The following is a 16,378-nucleotide window of genomic DNA, read 5'->3' as shown; positions in this document are numbered from 1 at the left end:
TGTGCATTTGTAAATGATTAAATTACATAAATTTAACTTACTTTGAACTGGTGTTTTAGGAATAATGCTTCCAAATGTGCAATGATCTACTGGTTTCTTTGCAACAGGTGTAACAGGAGCTAGAAAATATAATTTTATTACATTTTCATCCGGGATGGAAAAAAAAATGAAATAACACTATATCCGTCAATAAAAATAAACAAAACGTTAGGTTTCATTTTTAAAGGTTTGTTTGTTTTTAAATTTTTTTTTCGTATTCGTTGATTCGAACTTTTACATTAAAAAAAATTATATTAAAATAAATGGAAAATGAAAAGTTCCTCAGCCATTATTTCAAGAACGCATTGAACTTATGTGGAGAAATTAAACTGGTATTAATTAATTCGAATTTCAACACGTTAATGTCCGTTTTTATTTAACCTCTTTACTACTGAATTATAAAAGATTGTAGCAAAAAATTATTTTGCAGCTCTGAATTTTTATTTTAATGCCATTAGTAAAAATAAGATAAAGATAATATGAATTATACTGCCAGGGGGCTAATAATTTTAGGTCATAAATAAGTTAAAGAATATAAATATTTCAAATGCTAAATTGCACCTAAAATATGAACAAACAAGCATATTTTTATATTATATGGTCTATTTAAATACAATAATGAATAGATTTATTAAAAATTTTAAAATATACTTAAATAAGTTTTAAAAATATATAAATAAGTTTTTTATAAGCACATTGCAATGCTGCTTTAAATATCAATTTCAAAACTATTTTAATTATGCATACGAGCAAAATAAATAATTATTTAAAAGAACATGACATTATTTATTAAATAAATATGTAGTTCTTGGGGGGGATTTTAAAATCATGGAAACAAACATAAAAATGAAATATAAAATAATATTAAATGTATGTACCTTAACATGAAATAATTTATTAAAATACGCATATAAATACAACTAAATTGATATAATCGCTCATAATCTCTCTAAATAGTTTATAGATTTCATAATACCGGAGATTTTTTTTTGCCTTCTATGCTATCATAAATTCCGCCATACGACACCAAGGTACACATTCGCGCACCTGCATTATCTTGACTGACATGATCTTGACTTATCATGTCATGATCTTGACTTATTTCTAAATATTAAGTAAATATAAATTTAAAAGCTTCATAAACAGAACTACTAAGTTAAAAGAAAAAATGTATAGCTTCAGAATAACTAAATACTGAGCACTCTTAAAATTACTATCGTTTTAGAGCACGTGGACTGAAAATTAAAAAAGTGATAGAATCTTAACTTATTCTTATTTATTTTTTAAATTACTTTAGCACTTTCATCTCGGCAAAAGTGCGGCTTTGTCTCTCTTTCTGTGCTAAAATTGAAACAAAACGAAAAATTTAAAAAAATACTAATCAATTGTAATCAATGAAAATTCTCACTTTATGTTTACAGGGATAAAAACAGCAAAATGAAAATATTAATCTATACTAAATGTAGGTAACTAAGTCGTTGGAAATGCTGTTATACTATTGAAAAACTTAGTGCAGCACGCAGCGAATATTCCTGGAAGAAAATTCATCTTGTTCTTCGCTATGAAAGAGTTAATCAATCAATCACAACTGCCACTAAATCATTAATCAATCAATCAATCGCAACTGCCAATAAATCATTAATCAATCAATCGCAACTGCCACTGTGTGAAATGCCGCACCACTTTTTTTTTGCTTATTTGACGCGTATTTTCGTTTCCACATAGACAACTGACCTCACAGACTTTAAAACAAACCGCTTCGCTTCCTATGTGCCCTGTTTTAGGGCACTACTATGACTATTGCGCGTTCCTTCCCAAATTAGAATTTTCCGGTACACCTAATATATTTACATTCGAAAGAATTTTTGATTTTAGATTTCACTTTAATTTTAGAATAGCACGTTCTTCAGGTTGAGCAGATTTAGAACTTCTTAATATGTCCTGGCAGCTAAAAAATCTTGTTTCAGGCAAAATTGACAAACACTGTCATAATTATTTAAGCACTTTTTATTGATTTAATAAGACGCTACGATCGCTGGTACTTAAAAAGAGCGATTGACTCTTACACTTTATAAACCATCCATGCTAAAAACATAGCAAAAATATCAGAACACTTTTGTGCTACAATGGGGCCAATTTTTGGAACAAACCTTATAACAGAATAATTGTTTGCCATGTTAAAAATAGGGTCACGCATCGAACACTTGTAACTGAAATATAAATCGATATATTCTTCTTTAATTTCGTATATCACTTATTGTGTTATGTTTAATAGTTTCTAAAACATTAATATTTAAAGCCCGATCTTGCAATTGTATGAACCCATGTAGTACCTGAGGTAGATTCATTGATAGCATTAAAATCTGGTGATTTAGGTCCAGGGACTCCTGATTTAGCTGCTGCATCATAAGCTGCGAGTAGCTTTTGTCTCCTTTCAATTGCTTCTTTCTGTCTTTGCTGGATAGCTTCTTCCACTAGATCTCTCTTGGCAGGCATTTGAACAGGTGTGGAAGATGCTATAAAAGGCGATTGCTTTATGAATGACACTAATTTTAAGAAAGCACTTACACACAAATTGAAAGAATTCAATGTTTCAGTTGATAAAGTTTTGTGTTTGACACAAAAACAATTACTGTTTGGTGAACTCACAATTAATTACTGTATATTGGACTCACAACCAATTACTATTTACTGGGTCGATAATTAATTACTAGTTGGTAGATCCACCTTTGATTACTGTTTGTTAGACACAGAAAAATTACTGTTAGATGGACTCACAAGCAATTACTATTTACTGGATCGATAATTAATTGCTAGTCGATAGATCCACATTTGATTACTGTTTGGTAGACCCAGAAAAATTACTGTTAGGTGGACTCACAAACAATTACTATTTACTGGATCGATAATTAATTGCTAGTCGGTAGATCCACATTTGATTACTGTTTGTTAGACCCAAAAAAATTACTGTTAGGTGGACCCACAAACAATTACTATTTGCTGGATCAATAATTAATTGCTAGTTGGTAGACCCACGTTTAATTACTGTTTGTTAGACCAAAAAAAATACTCTGTTTGGTAGACCCACAAGCAATTACTATTTGGTCAATACACAATTAATTACTGTTTGTTGGATCCACAAAAAATTGCAATTTGATGGGCCCACGAAAAATTGCTTTTTTGTAGACACACAAACAATTACTATTTGTTAGACTCATAATTAATTACCTTTCCTTGGACCCACCAATAATTACAGTTGGATGAGCTCTCAACTATTACTGTTTCGTGGACCACCTGCATGAATTCTCTATAAACTTCTAAAACAATAAAAATCAGTTTTTTACTATTTCTAAAACGAGAATTAGAGTAGTAAACGTGCTTCCACTCGAAAGTATATCTTCTCCAATACTTTCTTGTACTGTGCTTCTAGTCTGTCAACACTTATCCAAGAAATATTACGAAACATTAAAAATTTAATTATTTGCTTCTAAGCATCTACATTATGCGCAAGACCAATATTTTTTAATAGCATGGCACTAAACTATGTCACTTTTCCCAGTCTACATATGATCGCAGTCTAAAACTTTCAATCAAACTTTGCTTAAGCAAGGTAAGTTGGCCTGTATGTAATAATTAAATTTGCGATCGATGATAAAAGAAATTTTCACTTTTATGTGTGCTTATTGTAAAACAATGATAAGTGGCCAAAACTTTTTTTTATGAAGTGTTGATATATTCACACATTGCAAGGGGATCATGTAAAAATACGTTTGAACTATCAAATTTCTGCAATCCATATAATAGTTTAAAAGTGGTAGCAAAACTACTTCGCTTTCACTCTCTTTTTCAAAGAAATTATCCATTCGTGATTACCATTAACATAAATTATTCCTGTAATCAGTACTATAATCGTTCGCCATAAGTATTTTTTAAATTGATGTTGTAGCTATAGTGAAAAATTGGCTCAACTTTTATGAAATCTTGCTTATCACTTTTATAAAATTTTAATGTATATCATCTGTAATGCATATTTTTTAAAAAATATCCCAAATGCAATGTGTTAAGTCTCATGGAAGCTAATGTCCGTGAATGAACATGCCTCATTTTACATTAATGCTAAAGATTCTTTTATAAAAAAAAATTTGAAGAATTTAACCTATTACTCAATGGTAAAGTTCTACTTTAAAGACATAGCATCTATGGTACAAAAGCATGGCATGTGCATACATATTCAACCCTGCTTTTCCGCTTTCCAGAATTTATTATTCAAACCAGATTTTTTTCCGCTTACAATAAGTGATCTCTAATGACCATCAGTTAAAAGCAGGATCAACATCTGATTTTAATTAGTATTCACCTATTTTAATAATTATTTTACACTTAAGAATTTTTCCCTTTACAGTGAGTGGTCTCTAATGCTCATTAGTTAATAACATGATCAACATCTGATTTCAATTAATAATCACCAATTTAGTAATTATTGCTTTAATAATTAGTTTACACTTAAGAATTTTTCCGCTTACAGTAAATGGTGTCTAATACCCATCAGTTAATTACAGGATCAACATCTGATTTCAATTAATAATCACCTATTTTAATAATCATTATTTCAGTAATTATTTTACAGTTAGAGACAGTAAAGTTGTCTCTAATGCCCATCAGTTAAAATAACAGGATCAACAACTGATTTCAATTAATAATTGCCTATTTTCTGTTCGCTTGAACCAGAAACATTAAAACCGGGGGAAATTGAATCAGCACATTTTTATTTTTCTACTGCATTATGTATATTTTAAATATTGTTCTTCCCCTTTAAGCCAATTACTTCATGGCAGAGTTGTTCATGGTCAAGGTTACTTACGTTCTGCATTTTTGTAGATGTTGATGTCCATGACCTTTTGTCCGCCAGCTGGGGCTGATTTCGCCATTTGATCGTACATAGCTAGCATCCTCCTTTTTGATTCTTCCGCATCCCTTTTCCTCTGTAAGATCATGTCTTCTCTCTCCTGTTCTCGCTTCTTCATCGCCTCTTCTCTTTGAGCTGCAAAACAAAAGAACATCACTCAATGCTGCCATATTTCTTAGCTGTCTAACGTCATAACACAAAGCTGACTGTAAAAAAAATAATTGCATATTAGCAGTAAGTCACTTCACGCATTTGCAGCTAGTTATGAGAAGTTTTATGTAAATGTTCAGAAACATTATAAACAGTTTTTTGGGAAAAAGTAAAAAGTTTTGGGGAAAGTTTGCAAAGCAAATCGTTGAAACGTCTTAAAGCAGTTTTAAACACACTTTAAGCATTACTCAGTTTTGGAAAAAGGAAATATTTAGTACCAATCAAAATGTTTGGAAAGTGAATTTCAACTTGATTAAATTATAAACATATTATTGATTATACATATATTAAGATTGTTCTTCGGTAATTGTTTTACTACCACTTTGAAAATCTATTCTCAGAAAGCAGAAACGTTGACAGGCACGGTAGTCTATTCTAAATATTGCAAACTGAACTGAAAAATTCTGAGAGCTTTATTTTGTATGCATATACCACACTATAAAATAGTTTGCGAAAAGCAGAGTAGTTAACAGCCTTGTACATTTGAGTGGAAAAGATCACAAAAACTTCATAATTGTTAATGAATAGTGGTAGAATTGGATAGTTTGCTCTCTTCAAAGAGAAGGATTAAAATGTGAAGGCCTTACAAACGCATAACAGGCAACTTTCACGTACTTCACAAGTTTTTTCCTAATGGCAGTTCAGGGCAGCCAGCTTTCAACGCTTTTCGTAAAAAATTATTCTAGTGATAGCCATGGATGAAAGCTAGACGGAAAAAAATATTAGTAGTAAAACCATTCCAGTTTTAACTAGTTTTCGGGAGGAGTAAATCTATTCTCTTCTTCAAACTATTCAACAATATCTACTTTTTCTTAAGAAAAAAATCAGTTTTATATCTTTGCTATAATTGTAAAAAAAAAAATCTCGGTAGTGTTACAGAAATGTAATTTTTCTCGAAAAAAATGCTAGAATGAAATGCATACCTGTCAACTTTTACGCATTTAGCGTAAAATTTTATTTCTATTTTTTTAAAGTGGTGGTAAAGTTTATGCTGCTTTCTATACATTCCCTGCATTTATAAACTTTATTTATAATCTTTTTGGCCACCACAATTTTTAAAAAAATAAGCATATATATTAATATTTTAGCAGAGATGCCAACTGCACCGGACACGCCAAAATAATTTTAAAAAAATGGTAAATAAATACAAAGTAAATTTTGCAAATATTTGACTGTTTTTGCTTTAAAAGGTATACCTGGGTATACCTTTCTAAAAGGTATACCTAGACAAACGTACTATAAAGTGGTGAATTATATATGCTTAAGAATTATTTTGAAATAGTGGGGAAAAAATCTACTAAATTGAATTTATTAAACCAAGAGTCGTAATTGATAAACTCCTCTTGAAAATATATATTTGTTGTCCCGAGCAAGTTGGAATCTCTGTTTTAGAGGTAGTACACATAAGCCTTATCGAAAAACAGCGTATTTTTCTGCCTGAAATTGTAATTTAACTTCCATTTTACAACCACTGGAGAAAATCATCCTCGCAAGGATTAAAAGTTGGCAGGTATGGGAGTGTTTTTCGTAACAGTTTTTGCACCTTTTCTTCTTTTATATATATATATGCTTCCAGTGCTGGTGGTAGCTACGTTGATGTTTTAATATTTTTTTCCTTTAAACGTACTTTCCACACCACTACATGAAAATGATTTAAAAGTTCATATGCAACGCCACATTGCTCCAGCTCTTGCTCAGTGAGGCTTTTGAAATGGAAAAATTCTAAAAGCTTAGGCTACCATTCCATACAATATTTTATAAAAAGCGTATTGTGAAATAAGTATGGTAGTGTGCTACTCAAAAGAAGAAATTGGAGAGTACTCAAAATAAATTTCTCAGATACATCACTGGAGCCCCCAGATCCATGAGAATGAAAGTTCAAAGTAAGGATTTAAAAATCAACAAAATAGATGAACACATAGCTGAACTATGTGCAAATTTCTTCAGAGATGTACTCTCTTGTTCAGGGTTCGTTGATTTAANTTCTTACAGTGTATTTGAATAAAAATCAAAAAAATCTGATTTAAATCAAAAAAATCCGATTTAAATCAAAAAAATCTGATTCTTTTGATTTTTTTTAAAAAAATCAAAAAAATCACGAACCCTGCTTGTGATACGAGCAACTACTTTAAAAACTTTGATTTTGAGCACATTATAAAATGTAGCCCGGCAACCACATTTTTCCTATCCGATGGGGTACTGTCTCGTAAATTTTGTAAATAGTTGTAAATACTTGTATATATTTTTGCGCATTTATTATCATGCATTTTTCCGATTTCTCTGAGGCTATGTGGCTACTGTGCATCTGAGAAGCTCGGGGGTAATACCTCCAGGGGAGGGGAGGCGAGTCAGTCTTCCACAAAAACCTCTTCTCTCTCTTAAATTTGTTTGTTTAATCTCGCTACTTCATTTTAATTTTCTGTCAGTAAATGTTACTGAACCCCAACATTCAGTTGTGCTTCGGCGATTTATTATTTATTCCCACTCAGATGAATTAGTTCGAGCTCCTCGCGGGACTGATGCTAAGATAACCACCACACATGAGTATGGTTAAGTATGATAGAGAAATAATTATTGAAGTCATATAGTATACAATTAAATTCCCTTTTCATCATCTCCTAAAATACAATAACACAACTAGCTGGTTTATTTGCATGTTTAAACTACTTAAATATGAAGGTTATGATTATAATAAATTTATTAGTTATAGGACAGCAAAGATTTTGCTACCACATAAGATATAAAAATAAAGTATTATAAAAAAAAAAGGCGGAAGAGTTTGCAAGCTTGCAATGAAAATATCCAAAGTGCAGGAAATCATTTAGATGTAAGAGTACAATTAAACAAACAGGAATCTTTATTTTCGAGTTTAATTACCTCTGAGCTCTGCCTGAACTTGTCTGAGGCGATTCCTAACTTTTTTCCTTTCATCATAATCTTCCGTGTCATCAAGCTGCAATAAAAATGGAGGCATAATTCAGATAATGACAAGCCACAAAAAGGAAAATATAGTCTTACTTTAGTAAATTGGATAATTATTTATTTCAACTATCATGAAATATTAAATAAATCAAATCAAAAGAATATCAAACCTAGGTATTGTATTCTTTTTTATTAAAGCTATGTTGCGGATTTCATTCGCAAGAAATTGATGAGAAGCAAATGTCATTTAGTTACAACTTTTAAATTTTCATGGAACACAAAACCTAGATAAATTGACTTCAATAAATTCTCTAAATGTAAGAAAGTTAAAAAATTACATATTTTAATCACTACTTTTCCACATTTTGCGAATGATTTATTGTGAAAAAAAAAAACATTTATTTAAGGTTTCCAGCTCTTAAAAACATCTAAGCTTTGAAATCAAGCCCAGAATCGATTATACTGGGTAATATACTGTGTGTGTTACTGTTAAAGTAATACAACATTAATAATAACCAATGAAGTTTGGTCAATGTGATTAAATGATTTATATAGCATTGTGATATGTGTGAGCTTTTTAAAGTTAACCAAAAATTTTTTTGCTTGAAATAAAATACAATCTGATGAAAAACTGCAAAGTTTTTCAGTTTCAATTCAAAATTGGTCAACATGTGACTTAAAATATTGATGACTCATAGTCACAGAAATTATAACTCTTTATTTTTTCCGCAGTAGACTGATTGATAAGATACGTTTTCCAGTAGTACGCAGAAGTGATCGGCTGGGTGATCACTTTGATCTGCCAGCGAAGGAACCGAGGGTCCGCGGTGTCGGTTCTCGTAATACTGTTCTACCGTGAAGTGCTCAACTTCATGAGCAGGTCATCACCATCCCATTTGAAGAGGATCAAAATCGTGATGGCAAGTCTTCAAAAAATTATCAGGGATGTTTCCCTGACCGTCACCAATAGCCAATTATGCAGCTCTATTGTGACGTAACTCAACGACAACAACATACATCTGTATTTAATTCATGAAATATGAAAGGAAAGGAACGACTTACTAATTTTTTAATTAATCTTAAATGTTTACTAATTTAACTCAGTTTTTTTTAAAATTATTAACCACTTTTCTATAGTAAAAAGCCATATGTTAACAATTTTTTTTTCTTCATCAAAAGTAAAAATTCTTGATTTGAGAGTAATCAGTTTCATCTTTACTTTTTAATACCTTTGAGACTTAATATGTCAGTGTGTGACTGTTTTGGGAAAAAAATTTCAAAATGGGATGTTTTAACCTTAACTCTACTCTAACCAAAGCTCACTCTAGCCAATTCAATACGTATGAACTCACCAATTTGTAGAGTGATTCCTCTGACGTTAATGACATAAGAGCAACGCCGTTCACCACTTCAGCCATTTCGTTCCCTAATTGGTATGTTTCACCTGAAACAAACAAAAATTTTTTTTAATTATTATCAAAAAGGATGACTGATTTACATATTTTCGTCCATTATTCACAAACTTAAACTTTGAAATAAATAATCAAAAGTAACTAAAGCGATAAGATATTGCCTGATTAAAACTTCATTCTCTTCAAAAATATGAAATAGGAAATAACTGTTGATATGTTTCAAGCCTTTCTGAAAAGACGCACACATTTCTCAAAACTTGTCAGACGTGAATGTGATGAAACAAAAGTGGTTTGTAATTTTAAAAAAATGCAAAGTTGCTAACGAGAAATGGTAAAATAAAGGTGAGAAACAAAATTAGGAAAAAATAACCGCAGCAGCCGAGAGAGAAAAAAAGATGCAGAAAAATTTTTTAGCGCTACATGTTATTGGAATCTTGGACATAAATTCAATTTCGGCAATGTCAAAATTATTTCAATCTCAGTCACATTAGCTCATCTTGATGCCCTGGAATTTTGTTTTAATCATATAAACTCTGATTCCCTTGTAAACGAAATAGTTTCTCTCCACCTCTCCATAGCGCATGGAAATGCATTTTGCCCTGATTTGCCCCTCTCGGCCACTGTGGAATTTTTTGCTCCATTTTTTCTCTTTTGGCTACTGTGGATTTTCTAGTCTTGTTTTTCACCTTTATTTTCTCATTTTTCGTTGGCAACTTTACGTTTTTTTTTTTTTTAATTTTTTTTTATTTATTTCAAATCACTTTTTCCTTTCATTCACTTCTGACAAGTCTTGAAAATGGGCACCTATTTTCGAAGCTCTTGAAACATGTCGACTGTTATTTTCTGCTTCCATATTTTTGAAGCGAATGAAGTTTTTAATCAGGTACTTTAAACTTTGTATTTAGTAAAAATGATTGTTTTAATAAATTTGAAAAGAAGATGGACTTTTAGCACAAAATGAAAAAAAAAAAAACACCCCTCAGTGACAATCTTGACATTTATCACCCCTTAAATATATTTGAAAATGTAGAGAAATACAAACGAATATTAAAAACAAAAATATCATCAATGTTTGGAAACATTACATGATTATCAGGAAATTTATCTACATCTTTGATTTTTATATAGCCTAATAATCAAAATCAATTCTACTTGCAAACAATGAAACACGAATTCGTTGGAACATTTCTTACATGTTTTTAAATAATGTGTATTGTTTTACACATGAATTTTTATTTTTAAGAATCAAACTTAAATTTATTATTGCATTAGCTACCAAATATTTTAGTAATCAGAATTAGTAAATATGTGAGTAATCCTACATTTTACTAGATCATTATTATTTGTTTTACTTTTTTAACAATTAAAATTGAGTCTAAAATTGAGTATTCTGAGTAATTCAGTTTTGCAGTAAGAAATGATTTTAACTGAGTTTCATTTAGTAAGGTATTTACGTTAATTAAACTAATACACTTTTAATGAAGTTCTTATCTAACCTCTGTAATTGTCGATCGTCATAAAGCAAAATTACAGATGCTATATACACTTCGCGTTTTTTCATCATCAGCTTGCAAAGCACGAAATTTAAAATTTTCTTTAGTCTTAAATGCATATTTGCTTTACAATGCTTAAGAAGATGCATTACTAAAACACATAAATTAATTCATCTTCTGTTCTTCAAAAATAGTTCCAATTTATAACTCACTTTTATAAAAAAAATTAACAGAAGCAAAATAATCAGGTTTTATTTACGTTAGCATTCATATTGCTAATTATAAATTTTTTTCAGTATTTTCAGACTTTATTATGTATAGTTGCGTGCATAAATTAATGTATGGTTACATAATTTAGTTGAAATTGTGTGAATGCTGCGTTACAGCATTTTTATGCTTTTTGGGAAACATTCTTCTAGAGGTAACTACTTTTGTATTGAATGTAGAATCATCTGTATATTTTAAATTTGATTTAAAGTATTTTCAGTCACCATTGTATGTAAATTATTCAAAAAATCACTTAAAACGCCATTTTGTTCCTGCTGTCTGGTGGCGAGGCTTTTTAAATGTTGGAAAAATTACCAGAAATTAAAGAGGTTTAGTAGTTAATTGGGTAGAACTTTACAAGGTATTTTGAAAAATCCTAGTATTTGGAAGTTCCGCGAATGCTTGAGGTAGGTTAAGTTGTACGTGGAGCCTGTGATTCTTCATTAAAATGAAGCTTTACATGCAATTACTCTGTAACAACAAGAAAATTTCATTTATAACGAAGTGGAAACAAATCCACTAACCCCTTCACAGCTACCACATTGTCTGATGATATCAAAGAACTTATACCACGATAAATAATACACGATGGATGGCATAGGGCCCGCTGCCAGGTGCCCAGCTCATAAAACAAGTTCAGTTCAGTTCAAACCGCTAACGGTCGTCATAATAATAGAAAAAATAAATACGCTCCTGGTAACAGAATTTACAGCAATATCTTCGTTTTTGCATTATAAACTCAGCCGAACACGGATTATTATTCTAAGTACATGCTTAACTGTCATTGTTGCGAATTTTGTTAAAATGAGATCCTTAAAAATATTAGGCACAGAAGCGTTTTTTTTGTTTAAATTTAATTTTATTCTATAATACTTAAAAATTGAAATAACCTTCCTTTACATAAGTCTGTAATCTAGTACGAAAAAAAAAAAAACAGCTGCAGTGTTCTCTCAATCTAGCCCCATGTACATATTTGCCAACTCTTCCGGTTTTCCCGAAGGATTTTATTTCTATATTTAAAACCTACTGACGGTTCTGCTCGTAAAAAGTCGTCTTTCAATCTGCAGTCTTCTCCGCATAACAAAAACGGTTTTTCCATTTTATTATGTAAGGAAATATCGTAGTAAAACATTCTCCCAATTTTACCCATTTTCTAAGCCGCCAGGAGATTAATGTGGTGGCAAAATGCATAGAATCAAATTTTATTCTTGATTAAATAAATACGGTTTAAAAATGATTTTGACTACCATTACATTTGAATAATTTAAATATACTAGGAAGCTAAGCTCCCTGTTCGCTGCCGCTCGCCAACCCCGATGATTGCTTAGCAATAATTGTTGTTTCTTGGCAGAAAACAGTTTTTCCACTAGATTTAAAATAATTCTCGTAACATATATGCATACCCTCCAACTTATGAGGATTTTGAAAATAATTCTTTCTAGTGGTAGCGAACCGAAGTCGAAATTTTTAAAGCAAATGGATCTCTCATAAAACTTTTATCAGAACTTAAGAATCTAGCCCTATGGCCTGCACTTTTATAAGTAATAGTGGACAAGTTACACTAAAATTATTCTTTTTTAAATATTAAGACATACCTGCCAACTTTTAATCCCTTCCATTATCATTTTTTCCAGTGGTATTAAAATGGAATTAAAACTTCAATTTTAAGCAAACAAATACGTTGCATCTGAAAAAACTTAAGTTGACAACCATGATAGTACCGCATATTAATATATGTGCTTAATTTTCGTAAGAATAGTGGTGATCAAAATCATTTAAAAATTAAGTTTATAAAAGAAAAAATAGTATATATTTACTACCACTTTAAATATGAAAATAAAATCTTCCGGAAAATCCGGAAGAGATGGCAGGTATGATTAAGACATTAATTTTGCTACCGTCTGTATAGAAGATTTCTGAAACTACGGAAATTCCGTAGCAGTTGGAGGGTATGCATATATGTACTAAAAGGGATTCTGATTGCTTACTTATGTACCTCCACTTCCCAAGTCCAAATACTATTACCTATTTGTATAATAAATATCTAGATCTATTGGTGAACAGAAGTAATTTTTCTAAGTAATCATTTTTTAACACGTTCAAGCCGAAGTGACCCACCGGTGGGTCACGCTAGATTGTCTCATCTTGACAGCGCACCGGAGTGAAAACTGGTAACAATAAATTTCATTTTTTAGTTTTTTTCTGGGGATAATAGAAATCCATAACTACCAATTGTTTTTAACGGATGCAATTTTTATATTGAATTGCTTCTTCGCCGTGAAAAATTTCCTTACAGTGAATTGTTATTGTTGAGAATAGATTAACTCCTCCCGAATATTATCTAATATTGAAATAGTTCTTCTACCAGTATTTTCTCTTTTCCCGTACCAGTATCTTCACTTGCCACCACATTAACACGGTGTGAACGTGTTAATGTGGTGGCATCATACGGTTTAAAAATGATTTTGACTATCATTACATTTGAATAATTTAAATATACTAGGCTAAACTCCCTGTTCGCTGCCGCTCGCCAACCCTAATGATTGCTTAGCAATAACTGTTGTTTCTTGGCAGAAAACAGTTTTTCTACGAGATTTAAAATACTTCTCGTAACGTATATGTACTAAAAGGAATTCTGATTGCTTACTTATGTGCCTCCACTTCCCAAGTCCAAATATTATTATCTATTTGTATAATAAATATTTAGATCTATTGGTGATCAGAAGTAATTTTTAAGTAATCATTTTTTAAAGTACTAACACTTATATTGTTATAACATTACATTGTTCAAGCAAATTTAATGAGTTCACAACTGTTATTTAATATTTTCGCTTAACAAACGGGTGGATATATTAAAAACTATTTTATCTATTGCGCATGAAGCTGATCGTTAAGTACTAAATCATTAAACAGATCTCTTTAACTGTAATTTATAACTGCATATTAACGTTATTTTCGCGAAAATAATAATTATAAGACGGAAAATGAGAATAGACCACCTTTCTAAATAACTTTCTTTTAAAATGTAGCGCATAATTATATAATAATAATAATAAAAACAATTATCTTAGTTTTAAACTCTTGAATTAAAAGCGTAGTAAAAACAGTACATGAAAATAACTTAAAATTAGAGATACAAAATATTTATGGAAAAATAATACCTTTATAAATTTTATTAATTTTATGCTGATAACAACCAAAACAAGAAGGAAACGAATGAGGGAAAACTGGGTACCAGAGCGTGATTTTCCGGCCAATAAAAATACGCGCACAACAATGGAAAAATGCAACACCATCACTAGATTTTTAAACATATTAAGATATATGATTGTCTTGCTAGCTCTCTTATAGTTTTTTTAATTGTTGGCTAGTTTTTAAGAAACACCTCAATACTATCTCAGCTTTATTGGCTTTACCCTACCACTAGGAAAACGCCTCTTTGAAAAGCGTAATAGTTGACAGGTATGCAATTATTTTTATTAGAAACAAGTTTGGAGATGTTTTAAAAATTAGTCTTGACAATTTTTTTCTCTATTTGTTTGTATAGCTTTATAAAAATAAAAATGATCTGCAGATCATGCCATAATCTGCATTTCTTGCTACATCGCTAGTTGATTCGTGCTTCTAGGCTTACGGTATTAAACAGCACTTGCAAGCTTTCCGCAGAGATGCCAACTTGCTCCGGACAGCAAATATATATTTTAAATTGGTAGTTTATCAATTGTGATTCTTGGTTTAATGCATTCAATTTAGTAGATTTTTATCCACCACTATTTCTAAATAATTCGTAGGCTTATAAAATTCACCGCTTTTTAATATTTATGTCATGCTATACCATTTAAAAGCAAGCAAAAATAGCGAAATAATTGTAAGATTTATTTTGTAGTTATTTGCCGTTTTTTTAATTATTTTGGCGTGTCCGGAGCAGTTAGCATCTCTGTTTCCGTTTGTTTGGCTTTATAAAAATGACAGGACAAATGATCTGTAGATAATGTCATAATCTGCATTGCCTGCTGCCGTGTTGAATGTTTTGTCATGGGTGAAAGCCCTTATATAGCAAGACGGAAAAGAGAAAAACCTGGTACGTAAAACATTTCATTCCAGCATTTTTTTCGAAAAAAATGAAATATCTGTAACTATCAAGATTTCTTTTATAATTCTGGCATATATATAATACTGCTTCTTATCCAAGATAAAGTAGATATTGTCGAAAAATTAAAAAAAATAATAAGTAAAGTCCTCCCCAAAACTAGCTATAACTGGAAAGGTTTTACTACCAGCCTTTTCTCGTTTCCGTCTCGCTTTCACTCCTGTGCATACCTGCCAACTCTTCCGAATTATCCGGAAGATTTTATTTTCATATTTAAAGAGGTAGTAATTATACACTATTTTTTCTTTTATAATCTTAATTTTTAAATGATATTGCTCACCACTATTCTTACAAAAATTAAGCACATATATTAATTTGCGTTACTATCATGGTTGTTAACTTAAGTTTTCTCAAATACCACGTATTTGTTTGCTTAAAATTGAAGTTTAAATTCCATTTTAATACCACTGGGAAATATGATAATGGAAAGGATTAAAAGATGGCAGGCATGCCTGTGTTTTGTGCTTCTATGCTTGCGCTATTAAACAACACTTGCGAACTTTTCTGTTTGTCTGGCTTTATAAAAATAAAATGACATGAAAAATGATCGTCACATACCTGCCAACTTTTCCGGATTTTCCTGAAGATTTTATTTTCATTTTTAAAGTGGTAGCAATACTCGGGTTATTCCAATTAACTTTTGGAATTATAATGATAATTATAAATGAGTTTGACCACCACTGTATAAAAATAATTACAATAAATATATGAAAGCATAATAATCTTTGCGCAAGCGAATTTCAACGGGATCAAAATATAAATATATTTATGAGTCAGATTGTTTATTGTTTTACAACCACTCTCAAAATCCATTCTCGGAAAGAGTGAAAGTTGGCAGGTATGTCATCAGATGTCATGATCTGCATTGCTTGCTGCCGTGTAGTATTTTTTGTGCTTCTATGGGTCTGCTATTAGACAATACTTGCATACTTTCTTTTTCTAACCTATGAAAGATAAGCAAAAAACAATTATCTTAGTT

General features: G+C 30.7%; 1 protein-coding gene across 1 annotated transcript in view; it reads right to left on the bottom strand.

Moving 5' to 3' along the window:
• Positions 1 to 16,378, bottom strand: part of LOC107457049 (smoothelin-like) — a 92,301-nt gene that overhangs the window by 19,782 nt on the left and 56,141 nt on the right. Inside the window, exons 5-9 of the mRNA XM_071181089.1 lie at positions 9,430 to 9,521; positions 8,033 to 8,108; positions 4,901 to 5,080; positions 2,373 to 2,555; positions 42 to 119 (exon numbers count right to left, since the gene is read on the bottom strand). Of these exons, the coding sequence (XP_071037190.1) occupies positions 42 to 119; positions 2,373 to 2,555; positions 4,901 to 5,080; positions 8,033 to 8,108; positions 9,430 to 9,521 (609 nt within the window). The remainder of the gene's footprint in view (positions 1 to 41; positions 120 to 2,372; positions 2,556 to 4,900; positions 5,081 to 8,032; positions 8,109 to 9,429; positions 9,522 to 16,378) is intronic.

Source organism: Parasteatoda tepidariorum, chromosome 5 (genome assembly GCF_043381705.1).
Source record: "Parasteatoda tepidariorum isolate YZ-2023 chromosome 5, CAS_Ptep_4.0, whole genome shotgun sequence".
NCBI classification, from domain to species: domain Eukaryota; kingdom Metazoa; phylum Arthropoda; class Arachnida; order Araneae; family Theridiidae; genus Parasteatoda; species Parasteatoda tepidariorum.
This window is presented reverse-complemented; position numbering and strand designations above follow the sequence as displayed.